General features: G+C 46.7%; 6 protein-coding genes across 10 annotated transcripts; 4 read left to right on the forward strand and 2 right to left on the reverse strand.

Moving 5' to 3' along the window:
• Positions 1-114: 114 nt before the first annotated feature.
• On the forward strand, positions 115-5,965 carry LOC120451207 (katanin p60 ATPase-containing subunit A1). Of its 4 annotated transcripts, none has more exons than XM_039634678.2 (5): positions 115-599; positions 3,702-3,970; positions 4,025-4,668; positions 4,903-5,377; positions 5,430-5,965. In XM_039634678.2, the coding sequence occupies exons 1-5, from the start codon at positions 478-480 to the stop codon at positions 5,753-5,755; spliced, it is 1,836 nt and encodes a 611-aa protein (XP_039490612.1). In that variant the 5' UTR covers positions 115-477; the 3' UTR covers positions 5,756-5,965. The 4 variants fall into 4 exon arrangements, with proteins under 4 accessions (XP_039490612.1, XP_039490613.1, XP_039490610.1 ...); XM_039634679.2 differs by having other exon boundaries at positions 182-599; positions 4,037-4,668; XM_039634676.1 differs by lacking the exon at positions 115-599 and adding an exon at positions 1,647-2,048.
• Positions 5,966-5,969: 4 nt separating this feature from the next.
• LOC120451210 (histone acetyltransferase type B catalytic subunit) lies at positions 5,970-7,973 on the reverse strand. The gene is made up of 4 exons (XM_039634684.2): positions 7,836-7,973; positions 7,416-7,743; positions 6,860-7,361; positions 5,970-6,747 (listed from the first exon to the last, which is right to left on the reverse strand). Exons 2-4 carry the CDS (start codon positions 7,480-7,482, stop codon positions 6,102-6,104), a joined length of 1,215 nt encoding a protein of 404 aa, XP_039490618.1. The 5' UTR covers positions 7,483-7,743; positions 7,836-7,973; the 3' UTR covers positions 5,970-6,101.
• Positions 7,974-8,092: 119 nt separating this feature from the next.
• LOC120451208 (26S proteasome non-ATPase regulatory subunit 12) lies at positions 8,093-10,103 on the forward strand. 2 transcript variants are annotated; one of them, XM_039634680.2, is made up of 4 exons: positions 8,093-8,297; positions 8,353-9,407; positions 9,465-9,621; positions 9,683-10,103. In XM_039634680.2, exons 2-4 carry the CDS (start codon positions 8,359-8,361, stop codon positions 9,983-9,985), a joined length of 1,509 nt encoding a protein of 502 aa, XP_039490614.1. In that variant the 5' UTR covers positions 8,093-8,297; positions 8,353-8,358; the 3' UTR covers positions 9,986-10,103. The 2 variants fall into 2 exon arrangements, with proteins under 2 accessions (XP_039490614.1, XP_039490615.1); XM_039634681.2 differs by having other exon boundaries at positions 8,093-8,293.
• A 285-nt stretch (positions 10,104-10,388) lies between these two features.
• On the forward strand, positions 10,389-11,898 carry LOC120451209 (histone PARylation factor 1-like). Its single transcript, XM_039634682.2, has one exon. The coding sequence runs from the start codon at positions 10,495-10,497 to the stop codon at positions 11,836-11,838; it is 1,344 nt and encodes a 447-aa protein (XP_039490616.1). The 5' UTR covers positions 10,389-10,494; the 3' UTR covers positions 11,839-11,898.
• On the reverse strand, positions 11,819-12,838 carry LOC120451211. Its single transcript, XM_039634685.2, has 3 exons — positions 12,641-12,838; positions 12,162-12,589; positions 11,819-12,089 (listed from the first exon to the last, which is right to left on the reverse strand). The coding sequence occupies exons 1-3, from the start codon at positions 12,739-12,741 to the stop codon at positions 11,911-11,913; spliced, it is 708 nt and encodes a 235-aa protein (XP_039490619.1). The 5' UTR covers positions 12,742-12,838; the 3' UTR covers positions 11,819-11,910.
• A 281-nt stretch (positions 12,839-13,119) lies between these two features.
• LOC120452254 (zinc finger protein 800) lies at positions 13,120-18,508 on the forward strand. The gene is made up of 5 exons (XM_039636382.2): positions 13,120-13,466; positions 13,576-13,722; positions 13,805-14,273; positions 14,344-14,491; positions 14,819-18,508. The coding sequence occupies exons 1-5, from the start codon at positions 13,311-13,313 to the stop codon at positions 16,767-16,769; spliced, it is 2,871 nt and encodes a 956-aa protein (XP_039492316.1). The 5' UTR covers positions 13,120-13,310; the 3' UTR covers positions 16,770-18,508.
• Positions 18,509-18,998: the final 490 nt, after the last annotated feature.

Here is an 18,998-nt window from a genome sequence, read left to right on the forward strand (position 1 = left end):
TTAAAAAGTTTATTTATGCTCATATACTTAATATTTTTAAGGAGGCAGATGAATATTTCCCAAGCTTTGTATTCCGAAAAACACCACCCAATTGCAACCCCGAAGGACATTGCAATGCGGCTGGCAGGCCGAGTTGGCCACAACAATCCAGTTTTTAGTGACCATTTGTGCATCGAGGCGAGTGGAGGAGCAACAGCAAGCGAGCATTGCGCAATTGTTTACAATTGCCGACGGAGAGCTAGAGTTCTCTAGAGAGAGAGGAAAAGCTGTGAAAGAGAGCCAAAGCTTTTCCGCAGCATCCTTTTCTCCTTTAATTCCCTTTCGACGTTGCCTGTGCGAAGAACGGATGCCAAATTTTCCAACACATCATTTCGGACCGAAGTAAACACGACAGCTAACAACAAAAAAAAAATTGTTAAAAATTCAAAATTACGAAATTAGTGAAATTAAATTCAAAACGATTAGTAGTGCAACAGAATGCGGGGCGAGGAGGCGACCTACAGGCGCACCACGCGCGAGAAGATTGTGCTGCGAGGGAATACAACCATCCGCACCGTGGACTCCACTTCCACATACCTGCCCGTGATGAGTCCTGCGGGGTGAGTGCCTCGCGAGGGGATGGACGAGGGGTGGCAGTTGGAGGCGCAAGGCGTGCCGAGACACTTGAGCGTGCCATGACTGTCGCCCCGGAATCGATTTTTATCTCGAGCTGCAGCTGATTTTCAGATACAGATATATGTACGTGTGCGCATCCGAAACGGCCTTCGCTTGTGGCTCACCTCCGGATTATCGGATTTGATTTTGAAAAACCACTCCAGGCCCTCTAAGCCATTATAATGGCGGTGCTCTCAAATGTATGCTATAGTTTCTGGGTTCAACTCAAGAACCGGCTTTTTTCGCCCGCAAGCAAGCCATTAAATTATATTACCGGCACATTATTATTGGGAAACCACTGCTGTTTGAGTAAATACTCGGGCACACATAAGTGAGCGGAAGGTTTTGCTTTCCCCAGAAATCGATGGAATCTTGAGCCAGAAACTAGCGTGCATTGACCACAGTCCGCGCCGCGTTTGGTAACACAAGGAGTTAAAAGTCTTGTGGGGTGAAATCGAAGCACGAATGTCCTTTACGACATTAGATATACAACTGCGATCAGGAAGTAAACATTAATATAAATATACTTTGTTATCCCTATATTTCTTTTAATTTCAGTTAGAAATTGTAAATGTGAAATTTTTTTTTATATCAAAAGCTCTTTACAAGAGGCATTTGCCACTTAACAAATTAGCCAAACAATTTTTTTTCTTTAAATCACAAGAAGATGAAACAAAAAATCAAATATCACCACAGCTGTAGTACCCTTTGCCCGTAATTTACCATAATTGAAACCGCCCCAAGCAGCGCCCAAGCGAAACTTCCTTTAACCTCAATTCGCAGTCACACGGACACGCCGGCCAACTGGGAAGGAAAACTACCCGGTCCGGAATGGTAGTGGTAGTCGCTTTGTTGTGGACGCGTCCAGTCGAGCGGTCAGTTTCAGTTGGTCTGCAACCCTCGAGCTGTCAGGTGGAGGCTCGCCTGGTCGGGTCGCGTTCTCGAACTCCTTGTTCCTTGTGGGAGCTAATCGAAGGCTCCGGGCGCAGACTGTCAGGGAGCTAAGTTTTCGCCCACGTACATATCCGCTTGTGTTTTCAAATTCAAAGTGAAGTGTCTGTGTCTCGTCCTTAACGCTGGGACAACGCCATGTTCAACACCAGTGCCCAGAATTGGTTCGGCATGAGCCAGACACCCGTGGATGCGAGCGGCGGAGTGGCCCAGTTGCTCAACAACAATTCGAGTCTCTACAATCAGCAGCAGCCGCAGGCGGCACATTCCTTCATGCGTCAGCGATCGCTGACCAATTCCAATCCCGCCATGGAGCGCTCAAACGCCTTAGCCACGCGGCCCCAGTCGCCGCCCAACGTCCAGGTGGAGTACGAGGTGGCGGTGCCCTTCGTCTCTACCTACCGGCACACCCCGTACCACTCGCTCTGGGATCTGCACCAGTGGTAAGAGCTAGTGGAGATCTGAAGCACCAGAAATCCACCTATATTTGAAACCACTTTAAATTGGTGTAAGCTAGTGAATCTTTGATTTTCGTAAAAAGGAATTGTATTTGAATTCCTTGACCTGGCAGTTAATAACTACCTCCTTTGTTGCATACAACGCCAATGTTTTCCAAGAAAGCTGACCCCACCTTCCTGGCCCCATACAGTTTCCTCCGCGAAAGTATTTTTGCCAGGCATAATTGCCACTTTGCTGTAATTTGCATAGGACGAAAAGTCCTGTGTTGTGTCAATGGTTTAACCGAGTGGGGAGATTGGTGGGGATTAGCCAAACACCTCTTCGGTGCACGATTTTAAAGGGGGCCCATCATAACTAAGAGTCCAAGAAAATGCGCCATCACTGGACTTTCCCATGCCGGCGCTTTTCCACGCTCAATCCGCCCTTGTAACACTTTGCCAATCAATCAATTGCCCAGTTAAAAGGCATGTATTTCCTAGATTATGACCCATTCATTCGTGAATAGTATATAGAACAAATAAGCTGTGGCCTAGTTTGTCGCTCCACTAATCATTCCCACCAGAAATCAGGAATCAGGAACCAAGAATCGGAGTTCGTGGGCGCGCACATAGGAAACATTAACCCAAATTCGAACGAGTACAAGTATAAATACGAAGCGGATGTGCCAGGAGTCAGGCAATATGGCCGGGAATTATGGCTGCACTGCTGCCAACTTAATTAGCCTGGCGTAAAATATATTGCGGTCCACTTCCCAGATTGAGATTTACAATGTTGCCGTCGGAACGCACGCCCTTAAAGGCTTTAATGCCTTCCAGATGACGCATGCAAAGGCGAAAACACCAAAAATACATTCATAGTTCGAATGCGAATACCAAAGTTAACAATTGTCGCCGGCACGTCAATAACCTGGCCAAGAGCCAGCGAGTTTATTGACCCCACCTGCGACTCGAATAGGCACCCCCTTGGGAGGCACCACAAACACATCGTTCCCGGAAATTCCCGAGCTGTGTCTGCGGAGGGCAGGGCAGGATGGGAGGGAGGTCCTCCGCTAGGGCTAACTAATGTTAGGCGGCTAGACACGAGGATTCCAACCGGTGTATGGTGTGCACACACCAGCACACGCGAGGCACTTGTCCGCGGCTCATAAAGGAAATGACCTTTGCGATGTGGCCAAGTTGAATGGCAGCTCCATGGAGCCACCAAACAGTTTTGGGGTTACTTAAAAATGAACCCTTGACTTTTATTCTTATCAGTCATATGCCATGTTTTTACATTGATAATTTATATTTATCGCGATAAAGAGTTATAATAAGCTATAGTATAGTATACATATATTATATAGTTCAGCCAAAGTCTCCCAAAGGTTTTTGAACCTATACGATCACTCTTTTGCTTTTCTTAAAGATCATGTTTAACTAATTATTTCGAAGAAGATAGAAAAAAGATGGAACGCTATATATAATATTTGTGGAACATTTGTACAATATAAACAAATACTGCTCTTAATACATAAATATGTACTTATTTATGTACATGGAAATGGTCATGTTATGTTATGCTATTGATTCCTCTTTCCTATTATAATATTGTTATATTACTGCAGAAGGACAATCAATAGATTCCTTTGCCTTTTCCAGCTCATCCACACCTCCGACAAGCCTTTCGCACATGGCCCGGATGATGGACTCCCTGATCCTGGACTCGCTGTCCCCATTTGCCTTCACAAAGATCACGGCCACCAGTCGACCATCTCGTAACGCCAGCTTGAAGAAGAGCTCGGATGGCGGACACTCCTCGACAGCGGAGCGCCATCGGCCTATCAACAACCTGGGCTCGAATGCACCTGGAGGATTGGGCATTGGGGGAAGTATCCCCTTGCGCAGCAAGCAGCGGCTACCCACGCAAGGTTTGTGCTCCGGGTGGCTTGGTTTCCTATATAAATATAAGCATTAAAATGCAGTCTCCGCAGCAGAAGTGGCACCACAACCCCGAGCCAGTCAGACGGCCCAGATGCCATTTCCATCGCAGCAGCAGGATAATCGATGGGTGTCCTCCCTGCGCCGTCGTGATCCCGAGCTGCAGCCCACACTACCCTCCATCAACAGCAATGCGAACAGCAGCAGCCTTAGCCAGAGTCACCACGGTAGTGCCGGCAACGTGGGATTGGCGGGAGCAGGAGGAGGAGCACCTACACCGGCCGTCAGCATGGGCGCGGTTCGCCTGGGGCGTCCTGCAAGGGCATCCGCTGTGACCGCCGCCTTACGGAAAAGCCGATCCGTGGAGCGCCTGCGGGCCAGAAAGCTGAGCACGAACACACAGCTTAACTTGAAGCACAAGCCAGTGAAGAAGAACTCGCTGGACGAAAACTCAAACTCGGATGACCAAGACGCCACTACATCTCTGGAGGACAACTCGCATGCCCAGTCCCTAGCCACCAGTCACAACACGCCCAAGTGCTCGCCCAAGACCAAGGCCAAGCACTTCTCGCCCTTGGGCTATGAGGTCCATCTGGTGGACACCCTGGAAAAGGACATCCTGCAGCGGCATCCTTGCATTAAGTGGACTGATGTGGCTGGGCTCAATGAGGCCAAGACAATACTCCAGGTGAGATTTTTATATATGGAAAAATGTTTGTTATTTTTTGATTTGATTATATTGTTACAAATTTTCTAATATGCTCCATTTCTATAGTATGAGTACATGTGTTTATGTGACTTCTTTGAAAATTTAAACCCTAAAATATGAAATTGCAGCCACGAGGACTGCGTATTAATTTATTCAAACAGAAGACCTAAAATAAAAGTAGCTAAATTCATACTTATTTTTCGCCCCAAAAAGGAAGCAGTGGTGCTGCCGGTAATCATGCCGGAGTTCTTCAAGGGAATCCGGCGACCGTGGCGTGGAGTTTTGATGGTCGGTCCGCCGGGAACAGGCAAAACAATGCTGGCCAAGGCGGTGGCCACAGAATGTGGAACAACCTTCTTTAACGTGTCGTCCTCCACCCTTACCTCCAAGTACCGTGGAGAGAGCGAGAAGCTGGTCCGGCTTCTGTTTGAGATGGCTCGCTTTTATGCGCCCAGCACCATTTTTATCGACGAGATCGACGCCCTATGCGCCTCCAGGGGCAGTGACTCGGAGCACGAGGCCAGTCGCCGGTTCAAGGCCGAGCTGCTCATCCAAATGGACGGACTAAATGCGAGCATGCAGGAGGAGAAGGTGATCATGGTACTGGCGGCCACCAATCACCCGTGGGACATCGATGAGGCCTTCCGGAGACGTTTTGAAAAGCGCATCTATATTCCTCTACCAAACGGTAAGTGGCTACAGCCTTTCCTACAGTGAATAATAGTGTTATTCTTCTGCAGAGGACACCCGATCGGCTCTGCTGAAGCTATGTCTGAAGGACGTATGCTTGTCGCCCAGTCTGAACACGGGAATGATCGGCGACGAGTTGCAGGGCTACTCGGGGTCGGACATAAGCAACGTGTGCCGTGACGCCTCCATGATGGCCATGCGGCGCCTCATTTCGGGACGCACTCCCGATCAGATTAAGCAGATACGCCGCGAGGAGGTGGATCAGCCGATTACTTTGCAGGACTTCCAGGACGCCCGTCTGCGCACCAAGAAGTCCGTGTCCGCCGACGACGTTGCACGCTTCGAAAAGTGGATGGAGGAATATGGGTCTTGCTAGTTGTATGGCCTGCTGGCCCAGCACCCTCGATGATTGTATCCCATGTGTACTTCCAAGTCCCGATCGCAATAATTTGTAACCTGTATAAATCGAACTCGTTAGCCGTATATACGCTTATTTGCTCAAGTGCCCCACGCCCAGCATTGCTCCTCTATGTACGTGCACACGGTAATCTGATATCTTATAAATACATAAAGTATACACTAAAAATATATGTAATTTTTAATTTTTATTCAAAAGAATCCTACCATAGGTTTATAGCAACATATTGTATTTTGTAATCAACATATTTGAAAACAGAGAAACGAAATAAATTAATCAACGCCCTTTGGATCCACAGACCCTACTAGGCCCTCAGTTTGGCAATGGTGCTCTGGTAATCTTGCTCAACCACACTGTATTCCTCCTGCAGCTGCTCCATGCGTTGTTGAATCGTTGGCAGACGGGCACGCAGCATTTCAGTGTCCATCTTGAAGCGTTCCATTTTCTTCAAATCCTTCAATTGCTTATAATAGACCGCGTTAAGCCTTTTCTTAACTTCCAGACGATAGGGTCGGTACTCCTTTTCATCCTTCACATTGGTGTAGAATAGACGCAGAAGCTCGTACACTTTACGCACCTGGCGGGGATTGAGCTTCAGAGCCTCGCGAGCTTCCCGCACCATCTCCTTGTTGAAGCCCTTAACGATCTCGCCTCGGGCAAACGACTTCAATTCCATGCAAGATCGCGCGTCCACAAAATTCCGCAAGCGCTGAAAGTCCTCGGATGGATCCTCCACTGTTATGTCCACAACATTCTTTTGCGACTGATAAAACTTGTAAATGCTCTCGACCAATTGGGTAGCCAGGCCGAGTTTCTGGAAAGGCGGCAGTATCAGCATCTGACTTATCCTAGGCCTCTTGTTTTGAGGATAGGCGTAGTACTCGTATACAGTGGTGTAACCAGCTGTGGCGTATTGCCACTGGCCATCGGTGTTCTTGTACTTCTCGTAGCTGAAGGAATGCAGAGAATGAGAAGTCGTTGTTATTAAAACCTAAACGTATAAGTTCTTTAAGACTACAAACTGATAAAAAAAAGGAAATCATCTTGTCCTAGAAAACTTACCACAAGAAGTAGCACCACTGTGGATCATCAGTGTCGATGTAGGAGGCAGCGTCCACGAACCACAAGATGAACGTCTGCAGCCGAGCAAAGAACTTTAAGAATGCAGAGCTCTTGTAGTCGCACTGGTAGATCTCGAAAAGTCGCTCGCTGCCGTCGTCCGATACCCGTTTGTATTCGCTGATCTTCTCACCGAAAGGCTGGAATTTGTCAGCCTTGTCCAGAGTCTTGAGAAACTCATCAAGATTAATGAAGTAGCAACCGTCCGGCAGACTTTGGGCAATTGTGCTGACAACGTCGTCGGCCTTGATCTCTCCGCCAGAGATCTCGTTCACCCGTTTGCCGTACTCAACACCCAGGTAGATGTGCAAAGGTCCTGCCGTGTACATTACACGTACGTGCAAGTCCTGGTAGCCGAAGATGGTCTCGGTCTCGCCGAAAATCTGGTGGGCCATTGCGGGATGGAAGGTGAGGGCGTCATTGTTGATGTCGGCCTTGTCACGGACTAAAAGCAGAAACATTGCATGGGGCTGCCTCAGTACCAAACAAGGATACTTACTCAGCTTAAAGTCTACCACTTCGAGAGCATCGATTACCAAGTCCTGGTACTTCTCGATTTGTGCCATTGTGTGTTACTTCAAAAGGCGCCAATCAAATTGCCTCCGCAGATGCTGGTCCAGAAGATCTTTCCGCAACTTATTGCTTGTGAGTGTCACGTAGCTAACTTATTGCTTTACAAATCCGAAAGCACGTTTTAAGCAAAACCAGACAGTTTTTTGCGGGTGTTCCAGGCCAATTTTCGCGGCTAAACAAAGTGATTGGCTTTCGAACAGTGTTGGACAACGCAGGTCAGCCAACACTAACCGCGGATAGGGCTGTCGATTAAACTATCAGTGCCGTAATGAGAATGCATATAAAGATTTTGTATGAAATAGGTAATTTCATAATTTTAATTAATCATTGTAGCCACATAGCTCACCTGTAGTCACTTTCTTGCCATACAAATATTAGTGTTAGTTAGTTAGAGTTGTGTTGAATCGCAGCAGCCAAAACTTTCCGTTCTTTTCTGGATTTTTCAGTCTTCCATTTTTCTAACAAATATTGCGCCATATTTTGATTTTAAATTATAAAAAACCTCTCTGCACGATTATTTTTTCCTTACATCAATTTGTTTGAATGTGACACTTCTAGCGCTGGTACTATCACTTCAAAATTCACCCTTTTCAACACTACAAAATCCCGCAGCCAACTTAACACAGCATTTGTAAGCAAAAATTTGTGCGGAGATTATTATTAGGAAAAAGCCGCTTTTGCATCCATCTACTTTAAGAAAGGAGCAGGCAAATCTACCAGGTTGAATACAAGACGGCGTATATCATTTCCCATAGTTAAAAACAGTTAAAGGTGATACTGCAGCAGGACAAAGGCGAGGACTTGGTAGGTATGAAAACTGCCTCGTCATAGCGGCAAAAATTTTAGTAAACATTGTTTTGTAGAACACAATGGACACCTATTTGTTTGATGGCGGCCGCATCACCAAGATGGAGGTGGACTACGAGCCGGCGTGCAACGAGAAAATCCCCCTGGCCAAGGAGCTGGCCAAGAAAAACCCCGACGCATTTCACGAAGCTATCGAAATGATGCTACAACTGGAGAAGCAGACACGCATCGGCGCCGACATGGTTTCCTGCTCACGAGTTCTAGTGGCCATCTGCCAGATCTGCTTTGACGCGTCCAACTGGAACGCCCTTAACGAGTACGTTTCCCTGTTGGTACGCCGTCGCTCCCAGCTAAAGCAGGCCGTGGTCAAGATGATCCAAGAGTGCGTCACATACGTAGACAAGACGCCCGACAAAGAGACTAAGCTGAAGCTGATCGACACACTGCGCTCGGTTACCGAGGGCAAGATTTACGTTGAGATTGAGCGAGCACGTCTAACTAAGATTCTGGCCGACATTAAAGAGGCCGATGGCGATGTCGCCGGAGCTGCCACCGTCATGGAGGAGCTACAAGTAGAGACATATGGCTCGATGGATAAACGCGAGAAGGTGGAGCTCATCCTGGAGCAAATGCGCCTTTGCCTGCTGAAGGAGGACTACGTATCCACGCAGATCATTGCCAAGAAGATCAGCATAAAGTTCTTCGACGACCCGGCTCAGCACGACCTCAAGCTAAAGTTCTACTATCTGATGATTCAGTTAAACAGAGACACCTCCTTCCTGAATACTTCGCGCCATTATCAGGCCATAGCCGAACCTCCGCGCAAAAAGACTGGCCTTACACCAGTGGACTCTGCCGCGTCCACGGATGAGCAAAAAAAAAAGGACGAGGACAAGAAAAAGAAGGACGAAGATGATAAGGATAAAAAGCCAGATGTTGCTCCAGAGCCTGAGGTCGAAACTGAGCTAACCGAGGAGCAGAAGAAGGAGCTGACAGAGAAGCTAGTTTGTGCTGTGCTATATTGCGTTTTGGCTCCCTTCGACAACGAACAGAGCGACATGATGGCCCACCTGTCGAAGAACAAGAAGCTGGAAGAAGTGCCAGCCTACAAGTAAGTATTTTTGATTCGAGCGCAATTGGTTAACGTTACTTATTTTCCATTTAAAAGGGAAATTCTGCGCTTGTTCATGTCAAAGGAGCTCATCAACTTCGAGACATTTAATGCAGACTTTGGGCTCGTGCTGGCTGAAAATGAGATGTTTAAGGAAAGCACAAAACACGGCAAGAAGTGTATCACCGAGCTTAAAGATCGTCTGATAGAGCATGTAGGTTTTGTTGCTTTAAATTGCTACTAGTTCACACTGATTGCTAATCATTATTGCACAGAACATTCGCATCATTGCCATGTATTACTCCCGACTGCATTTGGCGCGCATGAGTGAACTCCTGAACCTGCCCACGAGCCGCTGCGAGGAGTATCTTTCTAAGCTGGCGAACACCGATACCATCCGCGTAAAGATCGACCGTCCCGCCGGCATAATTTACTTTACCCAAAAGAAGACCGCATCCGACATCCTGAACAACTGGGCCACCGATGTGAACCAACTGATGTCCCTGGTCAACAAGACCTGCCACTTGATTAACAAGGAAGAGTGCGTCTACTCCGTTATGTGCGCTGTCGAGGATTAGTCCTGTACCATAGGTGCTTAGAATAGTGTTTTCCCTTTAAAACGTCTACTCTCACGCAACTGTAATTGTACTAACCACTGAACTACAATTATTAAATGAATCCCCATTTAAAAGTCCATGCAATTCAGTGCAGTTTTTGCTAGTCATTGGTGATTTCTGGCGGCATTGCACAACACTTGAGGGTGTGTGCAGAGTGCTTCTTCTTCTTCTTATCCAGGGGAGTCAGCAGGTGCGTAGGTCTAAAAAAATGATTAATATTGTATTTAAAAGTTAATTACAAATAAATATACAATTTAGTGAACAGTTTATAACTTTTTACGAAGGGAAAATATCTGTGCTGTATTTTTAGTATTTTCTATAAGCCCCGTTTATGGTAAAGTATTTTTGTCAAAGGTGTGCTAATCATCCCCTTTGGAAGTTTAGGCGGCGTCACTGGAATTCATGATTGTACTTTAGCAAACCGCACATTTCGCCAATCTGTTTGAAATTTGTATTGTTTTTGCCTAAGAATGCCCAAAGAAGATTGTAAATACTGGGATAAGTGCTATCAGCGAAATCCTGTCCATTTGTCAAAATACAATCATCCGGAAAAGCAAGATGAAAAGGAGGACGGTGCAGAAGGCGAAAATGTGTTAAAAAGAAGTGCATTCTCGGCATCACGAGAAAAAGAAGAGGGAAAACGCAGCGAGCAAGTAGACAAGGATAAGCCCAATACGAGTACCTTAAGTACGGATATTGTGAACAAGGAAATGGCCAAGGGCAATTATGAAGCCGAAACCGCGGAGCTTCATAAAGAGGCCATGAGCAACATAACCGGGAAGAACTATATGGAGATCCTGGAGAAGCGCATTCGCCTGTCCGTGCAGAAGGAGTACGACAATCTCTGCGAGTCCAACGAGTTCATCCGACACAAGTTCCTTGTCGAAATGCCGCCGGACTTCTATGAATTTTGGAAGTTTGTGGTTAGCTTAAAAACTGATCCTGTAAACCCCAAAGTTGCTGGCTTGCAGCACCTAGACAATGTATTTCAACTGCAGTTGGTGGGTCCCTTTGAGTTCCTAGCCGGCAAATTCCACGGCGCCCAACTAGGCGAACCGGGGGACTACCTGCGCCACTGGCGTTTCTACTACGATCCACCAGAGTTTCAGACGATCTTCGTCCGCCGAGGAACAGGGATTCACTACGGTTACTGGCGTGATGTGCCGCAGGACAAGGAAAATCTCTTAATAGCCCGCAACGACTCTGCGAAAGGCTGCGAGTTCCAATTTGTGGCTGGAAATGCCTTCGATGCATTCCTCTACTATCTGGAACACGATTTTGTGGACACTCCGTTCTCAAGCGGGCAGTTGGCGGGAACCAAAAAGGCGGTGCCGAAATACTTGAGTGACAATTCCCTGGAAACGGCCCAGCTGGAACAACTACTGCGGGAGCGCAACAAGCGTGTTGTGGCCAAGACATTTCACCGAGCCGGCATTGTTGTGCCCTTTGACCGGAAGACCCAACTGGGCTACCGCCCGCTGGCCGTCAGCGATTCCGAGCTCAAGAAGATGCTGGCCGTGCTAGAGCGGAAGGACGTCGATAATGGAGCGGCCAAGCAGGCGGTTCTTGAAAAGCTGCAACCGGTGGCCAACGCAGCCAACATAGCAGTTGATGAAATGGACTTTGGCAGCGCCCTGGAACTAGGCATCGATATGTTTTGCAGTGGGCACAAGGAGCTGCACATGCTTGCCTCATCGTTGCTGGTACCCGCCTATTCAATGCTTTCCCGCCCACAGTTCATAGCCATAGCTAAGGCGCACATGGAGCAACGTAGTCGGGAGGTGAACCTCAGCATTTTTGAAGTACTTAAGTAGTTCGTTTTTTATTCCGCAACCGCACGATTTTTACAAGCATTAAAACTAAGAAAAACATTGCCAAATGTAGTTTCACATGTACAGATAGGAGTTCTCCTTGCGCGGTGGGATGTAGCTTGAGCTACAGGCCACGCCCGCGCTTTGAAGTACCTCGATCACCGGCTGGGCAGCTGTGGCGTCGAGGGGCAGCTTGTCGGTGTAAATAACGAAGGAGGTAACGGGAGATTCCGCCTGATCACGCCAACTGGCAACTGGAAATAAAGGTGAACAAAAAAGGAATCATCACACCGATTAGGCCCTCTCCTTTTTTCAAGACCACTCACTGCCTGCTGCAACTCCAGCAATAAAGTTGGGAGCCTCTAGTTCAGTGATATTCTCTTGGTTGGCGCCTATGCCGCGGACAATGGCAATGTGATCTCGGTAAAGCTGGATATCCTCGCTTTTGAACTCGACCTTTGGCTTAAGCGTGAGAGTGATCACTTTTTTAGCCACCTTGGCGTACGGCAGTAGGAGCACCGCAATCTCGCCGCTACTGGTTAGGTCCTCATTGATTATGGCCAGCAACTGTTTGGACGATGGACTCCAGTGCAGGGACGAGTTCTTGGCAGGAATGGCACACACGCGTTTTGAATCCTTTGACAGCAGAGAGCTGGCGAAGTGAGTGACATTAACTCCCTCAATGACCACCAGGACCTCACTCTCCACAGGAGCGGCTTCTCCCGCGGACTCATTATCGAACTGCAGCTGCAGCCTGCAAATGCAAATGATAAAAATACGGCTTAAATAAGTTTAGTTCACGCACTTCTCCACAGGCTTCAGGTTCTCCAATTCATCCTCGTCGCAGTCGTCCCAGAAGGCACGCGACGAGGGTATATTAAGTTCTCCAAATCCTGGACAGCTCATCGTGACTTTTTCGAATAAATAAAAAGGTTAAACTAATATGATGAGCTTAATTCCAGTCACTATGTTTTTTTTCAAGTCATCAGTGTGACCATGTGCTGAACGCCAAAATAAACTTTTCTATATTTGCAGATACGTATTAAACATGTATGGCACTTTTTCAGTGCTGAATAAGGTATAGCAGGTCAATTAAAGATTTCATGTATTGAAAATATCATTTGAGTTATTGAAAATGGGAGTTAAGACCTTTGAGTAAGGGAGGATAGTGGAATATTAAAATATTTAATATTTTTCACGATTTGAATTTGATCATTTGAAATAAAAAAGTATAGCCGCACAAATTCCTAAAAATACCAGATCCGAATAGTAGCAGAAGCAGCGCTCCAGCACGGTCATACTGAATACAAAAAATGCAAGATGCAGGTTCATATTCGAATTGGAAAACCACTTTGATCGCGAATTAGGAACTGATTACCAGTCGCACGTGGCTTAAAATATTCTAAACGGCAGCGCGCTGGGATAGATCTCAAGTTTGGTGATTAGCAGTGGGATAAACCGCGCAAAGCAGCGCCATGAGGAAGCGAAGCTCGCGTTGTAACTCTGACACTTTCAAGGAGGAGCAGATGGACCACAACGGTGACGACATCAGCCTGCTGCAGCGCCCGTTACGCACCGCCCACACGGGATTCGAGGAGGCCCGTCGGGCCTATGAGGATGGCACCAGTGAGGTGAGTTTCATCTGTGTGGAGTACGTGACTCAACTGTGGCCCGCTATGGCGGAGGTTCCTACCCCCAAAATTTGTTGAATCCTTGGATAACAATCCGCTTTTCCCACAGGTGCGCCAGCTTCTTAGTCTGGAGTGCAGCCTGATCTACGAGTGCAAGGTGTGCCGCAACATGTTTCGCAGCCTAGCAAATTTCATCAGCCACAAACGCGTCTTTTGCTGCGTCAGCGCTCGTTCCGCGAATGGCAGTGGATACACAGTGAGTGGGCAGTAAAGACAACCTCATTACAAAGCCTCTAGTATCATAGGATGTCAACTAATCGCTGTCAATTCTTCCCCAGGATCAGAATTCCACTATGATCATACAAACGGGTGGTGGTCCATCGCCGCAGGACATCGAACATATGCTCCGCAGCAGAAGTACGGGATGCTCCCCAGTTCCGCGCGACGTGCGTCCTTTACGAGGAGGAGGTGGCAGCATAAGAGACCTAAGTGGTGTTATTGAGCGTCTGCGACGAGAAAAGGCTCCATCGCAGGCCAAGCGAAGCTCCTCAACGGTTCTGCAGCTGGAGTCTGTGCCCAACTCCAGCCAGGCCGTTTATCAGACCATCAAAGTGGACCAGGATGACAGCATAAGGACAGAACTTGACGAGGTGCATCGCATGCTTAATCCATCTGAAACCATTGTGGGACCTGACGGCAAGGCCTTGGCATCCGTTAAGCTAGAAAACAATGGAGGCAGCGACTCTGGCGAAACCGGCGAGCAGTCCATCAGCGATGAAACGGAGACGAGTATTTTCTGCGAGATCTGTATGACTACTTAACTTAATAGGCTTTGGAATCAATTAGTGACTGATGTGTTTCCTAATCTCGTTCACAGGCAATCTGACTTTTCAGACGCACAAAACGCTTGAGGTGCACATTCAGAAGCACCACTCATCATCGGCGTTTGTGTTCCAGTGTCCAGCCTGTTCGCTGACCTTTTTACAGGCCGCTGCTGTCATTCGTCATTTATCGAAGGATCACAAGTAAGTTACCCCAATATTATACTATTATACTACTTTAAGAGGCGATCCATCCAATTCTTAACTTTATTCATATGTCAAAAATTAAATTACTCCAAAGAAAACTAGATACAGAGGCATTGCCTAGCTCTCCATGTTCCTCTCTATTCAAATCAGATATTTTAAGCCCTAAGAGCTTTCGTATAGGTAGATAAATCATAAATATAATAGAAATCATTTTCATAAAATAATTTAATAGCTAGTTTTTATAAGGATAGTGGTTTCAGTAAAAATAAGCAAAATATGTGAACTAATATTTAATGTTGCGTCTTTTTAACATAAATTTTTCAGAAAACCAACTCGGCGCATTCGAATGATGCGGAACACTATCCTTAAGCGACGCATTCAACAAGGAGATGTTCAGCCAAAGGGCCCCTGCCGGGAGTTGAAGCGGCTACAGCTCTCCGACGACGTGGTGGGCTATGAACCTGAGCCATTAGATGGCAGCGGTGAGCACCGTAAGATCATGTCTCTGTGTATCTATTGCGAAAAATCATTCGAGCGTCGCGCTGCCTTGTCAACACACCTGCTCAATTGTCGGGCGAAGCAGGAGGCGCTGGCCAAGCCGGCTCCTTCCGTCAAAAAGCTGAAGATGAAGAGCAATGATTCCGGTTTGGATGCAGCTGATGACGATCCAACTACATCCATACGTATGCCGAAAACTGAACCTATCAAAACCGAGGAAATTACACTGAATGAGATGTTCGCTGATCTACCAGAGCCGAACGACTCATTTGCACCTGGTCTGCACACAGTGTCATTGGATCAGCTCAATTTGGGCAATGTAAGTGACTCTGCTAGTGATGAGGCCTCTAACACTGATGACGAGCACGAGCTTACATTAGGTGCCGAACCCGAATCCACTGCCGATATCAAGGGTAAGGCCAAAAAAAAGCGTAACGTCCCAGTTGAGAAGCAGCTGCGATGTCGCTGTAAAATCTGCCACAAGCAGTTCAATGCCCTCGGAAATTTACGTCGTCACATATCCATGTTCCATTACCGCGCACGCCGTTTTGGCTGTAATCTTTGTGAATATCGCGCATTTAGGCGCTACGATATTGTAAATCATTTGGGATTTACTCATAAGATAGAAGGAGACCGAGACCAGCTAACGGAGCAATATGTGTCCACCCACGAGTGCGAGTACTCTCGAGACGATGTTGACGGAGATATCATTTTGCTGGATAGGGAGGAGGAGCAGCTTACAGTGACGGAGAAGGATGCCAAACCCCCTATTAAAACATATGAAAGGCGCTTGAAGCGTCTTAAAACCGTAACAGAATCTGTTGGTGAAGTGCAACCGAAATCACCAACAGCGGCGGTTAAAGAAGAACCCGGTCAGGAGCCGCTGGAGAGCACTCCGACGTCCAGCAAGAAGCGCCGCAAATCTCGGACCCAAATCTCACCAGAATCTGGAGAACATTCCCAAGATAAGCGTCCTATTCGTAAGCGCGTTAAGGCGGTCAACAAGGACTTTGTCTACGATTTGGTTAGTTTCAAACCAGATGGATCAGGCCAGCAACCTCCTGGAGCGCAGGCCGTAGAATCCATGCGGGCCAAGCTGCGTCGTCCGGCGACGTCGGTAAGCAATGATGAAAGTAAGCACAAACAGTGCGAAGCCTACATTACGGAAGAGAAGAAGCCTCTTGTGTTGGGCATCACACGACGAATCATGCTGGAACTCGTGAGCCAGGGTCTGGCGGTGTCTGCTACTTTACCGGAATTGCCCTCGGAGCGACCCCAGATACGACCTCGTCTTATTTCGCACTCACGCAGCGATAGCGGTTCGCAGCAAAAGCAAAATATTGTAGAAACTACAGTGGATCCTGCTCCGGAAACTGAGAGTTTCATCGAGAAGATTGCGAAGCGAACAGCAGCTGCTGGCAAGGATAACGCTGTCATCAGCAACCTGTGGAACAAGGTCAACACTGCGATTGCCCAGCAGAAGAAGGAACAGGAGCCGATTCATGAGACTCAGCCAGAAAAAAAGTCGGAAACAGTAAAATCAAAGAGCCCTCTGCCAACGTCACCGTCGCCGTCGCCGCCCAGCATATGCGAAGACATCGTGCCCGAAACGCTGGCAACCACTGGTATGGATTGCCTGCGCGGAAAGGGCAGTCAAGCGGGAGCTTCGACAATGTTTCCGGCCCTGCCCAAGCCGCCATCCGTTCTGCAGGCGGCTGCCAATGGGACGATACAGTTCACCCTGGACAGTCTCCTGCGAGCCGCTCTGCAGAACTAAACGGAACCGGAAATGGAAGCCACCGCCACCATCATCGTTGCAACTTTTACAGCGTTTATTGTCTGTCCTACTGGTTTTTTCCTCAAACTTTCAGCTGGTCGCTTTGGCATCAACCGTTTTGAATGTAATTCACTAGTGTCCTTATTGTAAAACCAACTAAATAAGAAACAGAATCCCTTGAAGATAAATACGCTTCGAGTATTACGCGGTAAAAACCACCAAAAGGACTTGAAAAACGTAGCATAATTTTTGGCTATTAGCGAATGTTTGTTGTTTGTGTGAAAAAGTACAGATTTTTTAAAATGTTATAGTTAATACTGTGTATGTACCTAATATTTTAATCCCGTAATAAGTAAGTCACGCAAGTGTGTACGGTTGTTGTCAGTGTATGCGTCAGATTGCCTTGTACACTCGAATCAGTTTGTACATTTCATTAAAATCGGGCCAATCCTGGTTAACCCATACTTTTAAGTATTAAGGTGGACCGATTTAAACAGTTTATGTAACTATTTTTCATATAAAATACGTATAATCTTGTGTACTGACGATAGAGCTTTTTTTTGCTTATTAAACTTAAATGTTTAATTTATTCTTATTTGTTGCACTTTTATTTGTACGTTCGACTTTTTGCACTTGTAGAAGAGCCACAGGTCGCTTCTAAAGCATACCATAGAATTACTCTTTTCGACTAAGTCGGTACACTTTAATTCGATCTCGGATAATGAAAGAGCTTTGGATATTTAGCTTGTTGACGCATCATCTTACCATCTATTATTCATCTATCGGCCCCCCACCTAATTAGCATTATTATATTCAGGAACATCACAGATGCGGAGTCGAGAACACGACGACTTCTGCATGATGTGGCATAAATTTGTTACACAAAATGTTTTATGGCAACTAGCCGAAAGTCAGAAGAAAGTTGAACAAGGCAGTCTGCTCTACACACACAGCCCAGATACATGTTTATATATATTTTATACATAAGACACGTCGACTTGGCAAGTAAGTAAGGAGAAAATCACTCGCAGACTTTGGGCGTTGTCCTGATCTAGACGAGTGGTTCAATGTATTTATATATCATTGTAATGTACAACGTAGAGCCTTAAATCAAATCACCAAATGATAATAAATCCTACGATAATCACTAACAAAATTTGCTGGCACTGTGAACCGATACCAGAAAGGGGAAACAACAAGTGCCCAATTTCCGACGCCCGCACCTGTTCGTCCTGTTTTGCGCCAGGACTGGCGGGCTGAAGCTCCAGCTGGATGGAGGAGCACCCGTGAAGGAAAACAGGTCAACAGGCAGCTGTGCTCCTACTGCCGTTACTGCCGTTACTGCGGACACCCGACAATTGAAATTGTGTCACGGCCAGGAGTATGGGCGTGGACATGCGGATTTGGGCAGGGAGTTGGGTTGAATAGGGTTTGCAGTGATGAAAACCCGAAACTGGGCCACACTTTAAAGCTAAGCGTATCTGTGTATCTGGAAAATAGAGAGGCATGGAGCGTGAGAGAGCGAGCTTGCGAGGCGCGACTGTTTGTAATTGGAAACCGAAAGTGAAAACGCCCAGGCCTTGAAATCCTCGACAGGAGCCGCACAGATACGAATTCCAAATTTATTTATCAGGGGGTAACAGCGCTTCAGGCTATGCAAATTCAATTTTTTAATTCTTATTTACTTACTGCGAAGGTAAACAGGATTCTGTGCAATATATATTCAAAAAACCATTTAATGGAGCAAGTGCTTTAATTGATTTTTACCTATACCCCTTTTTGCTCCTTTTTAAAGGTATAGAAATCTGTTTAAACTCTAGCGAATTTATACAGAAATATTTAAATTCCGTTGATTTCCACACAAAAAATCGAAACACTTGGTTCTAAAAAAGTTAAATTTCGGGAATAATAAAATAACAATTTAAGAATGCCACTTGCAAAGGCTTTGTGTTCGAAAGCCAAAGCGAAGGCAATGCAAAATACTAATTAAACCTTTTACCTATACCAAGCCCACTTTGCCTGGGCAAATTTGTGCTGCATAAACTGATTAAGTGATTTTAGGTTCAGGCTCACGAGGAGGTTGGGCTTGGCCACCTCCCATCCAGCACATCCACGTCGAACCCAGTACGTGGATCGTCAACAAAGCGCTGGGAAGGCAGGCAGCTCGCATTGAAGGGCGACATGAACTACACACACATACCACAGGTAAATTGCTGGCAGGTGGCAGTT

Source organism: Drosophila santomea, chromosome 3R (assembly GCF_016746245.2).
Source record: "Drosophila santomea strain STO CAGO 1482 chromosome 3R, Prin_Dsan_1.1, whole genome shotgun sequence".
NCBI classification, from domain to species: Eukaryota; Metazoa; Arthropoda; class Insecta; order Diptera; family Drosophilidae; genus Drosophila; species Drosophila santomea.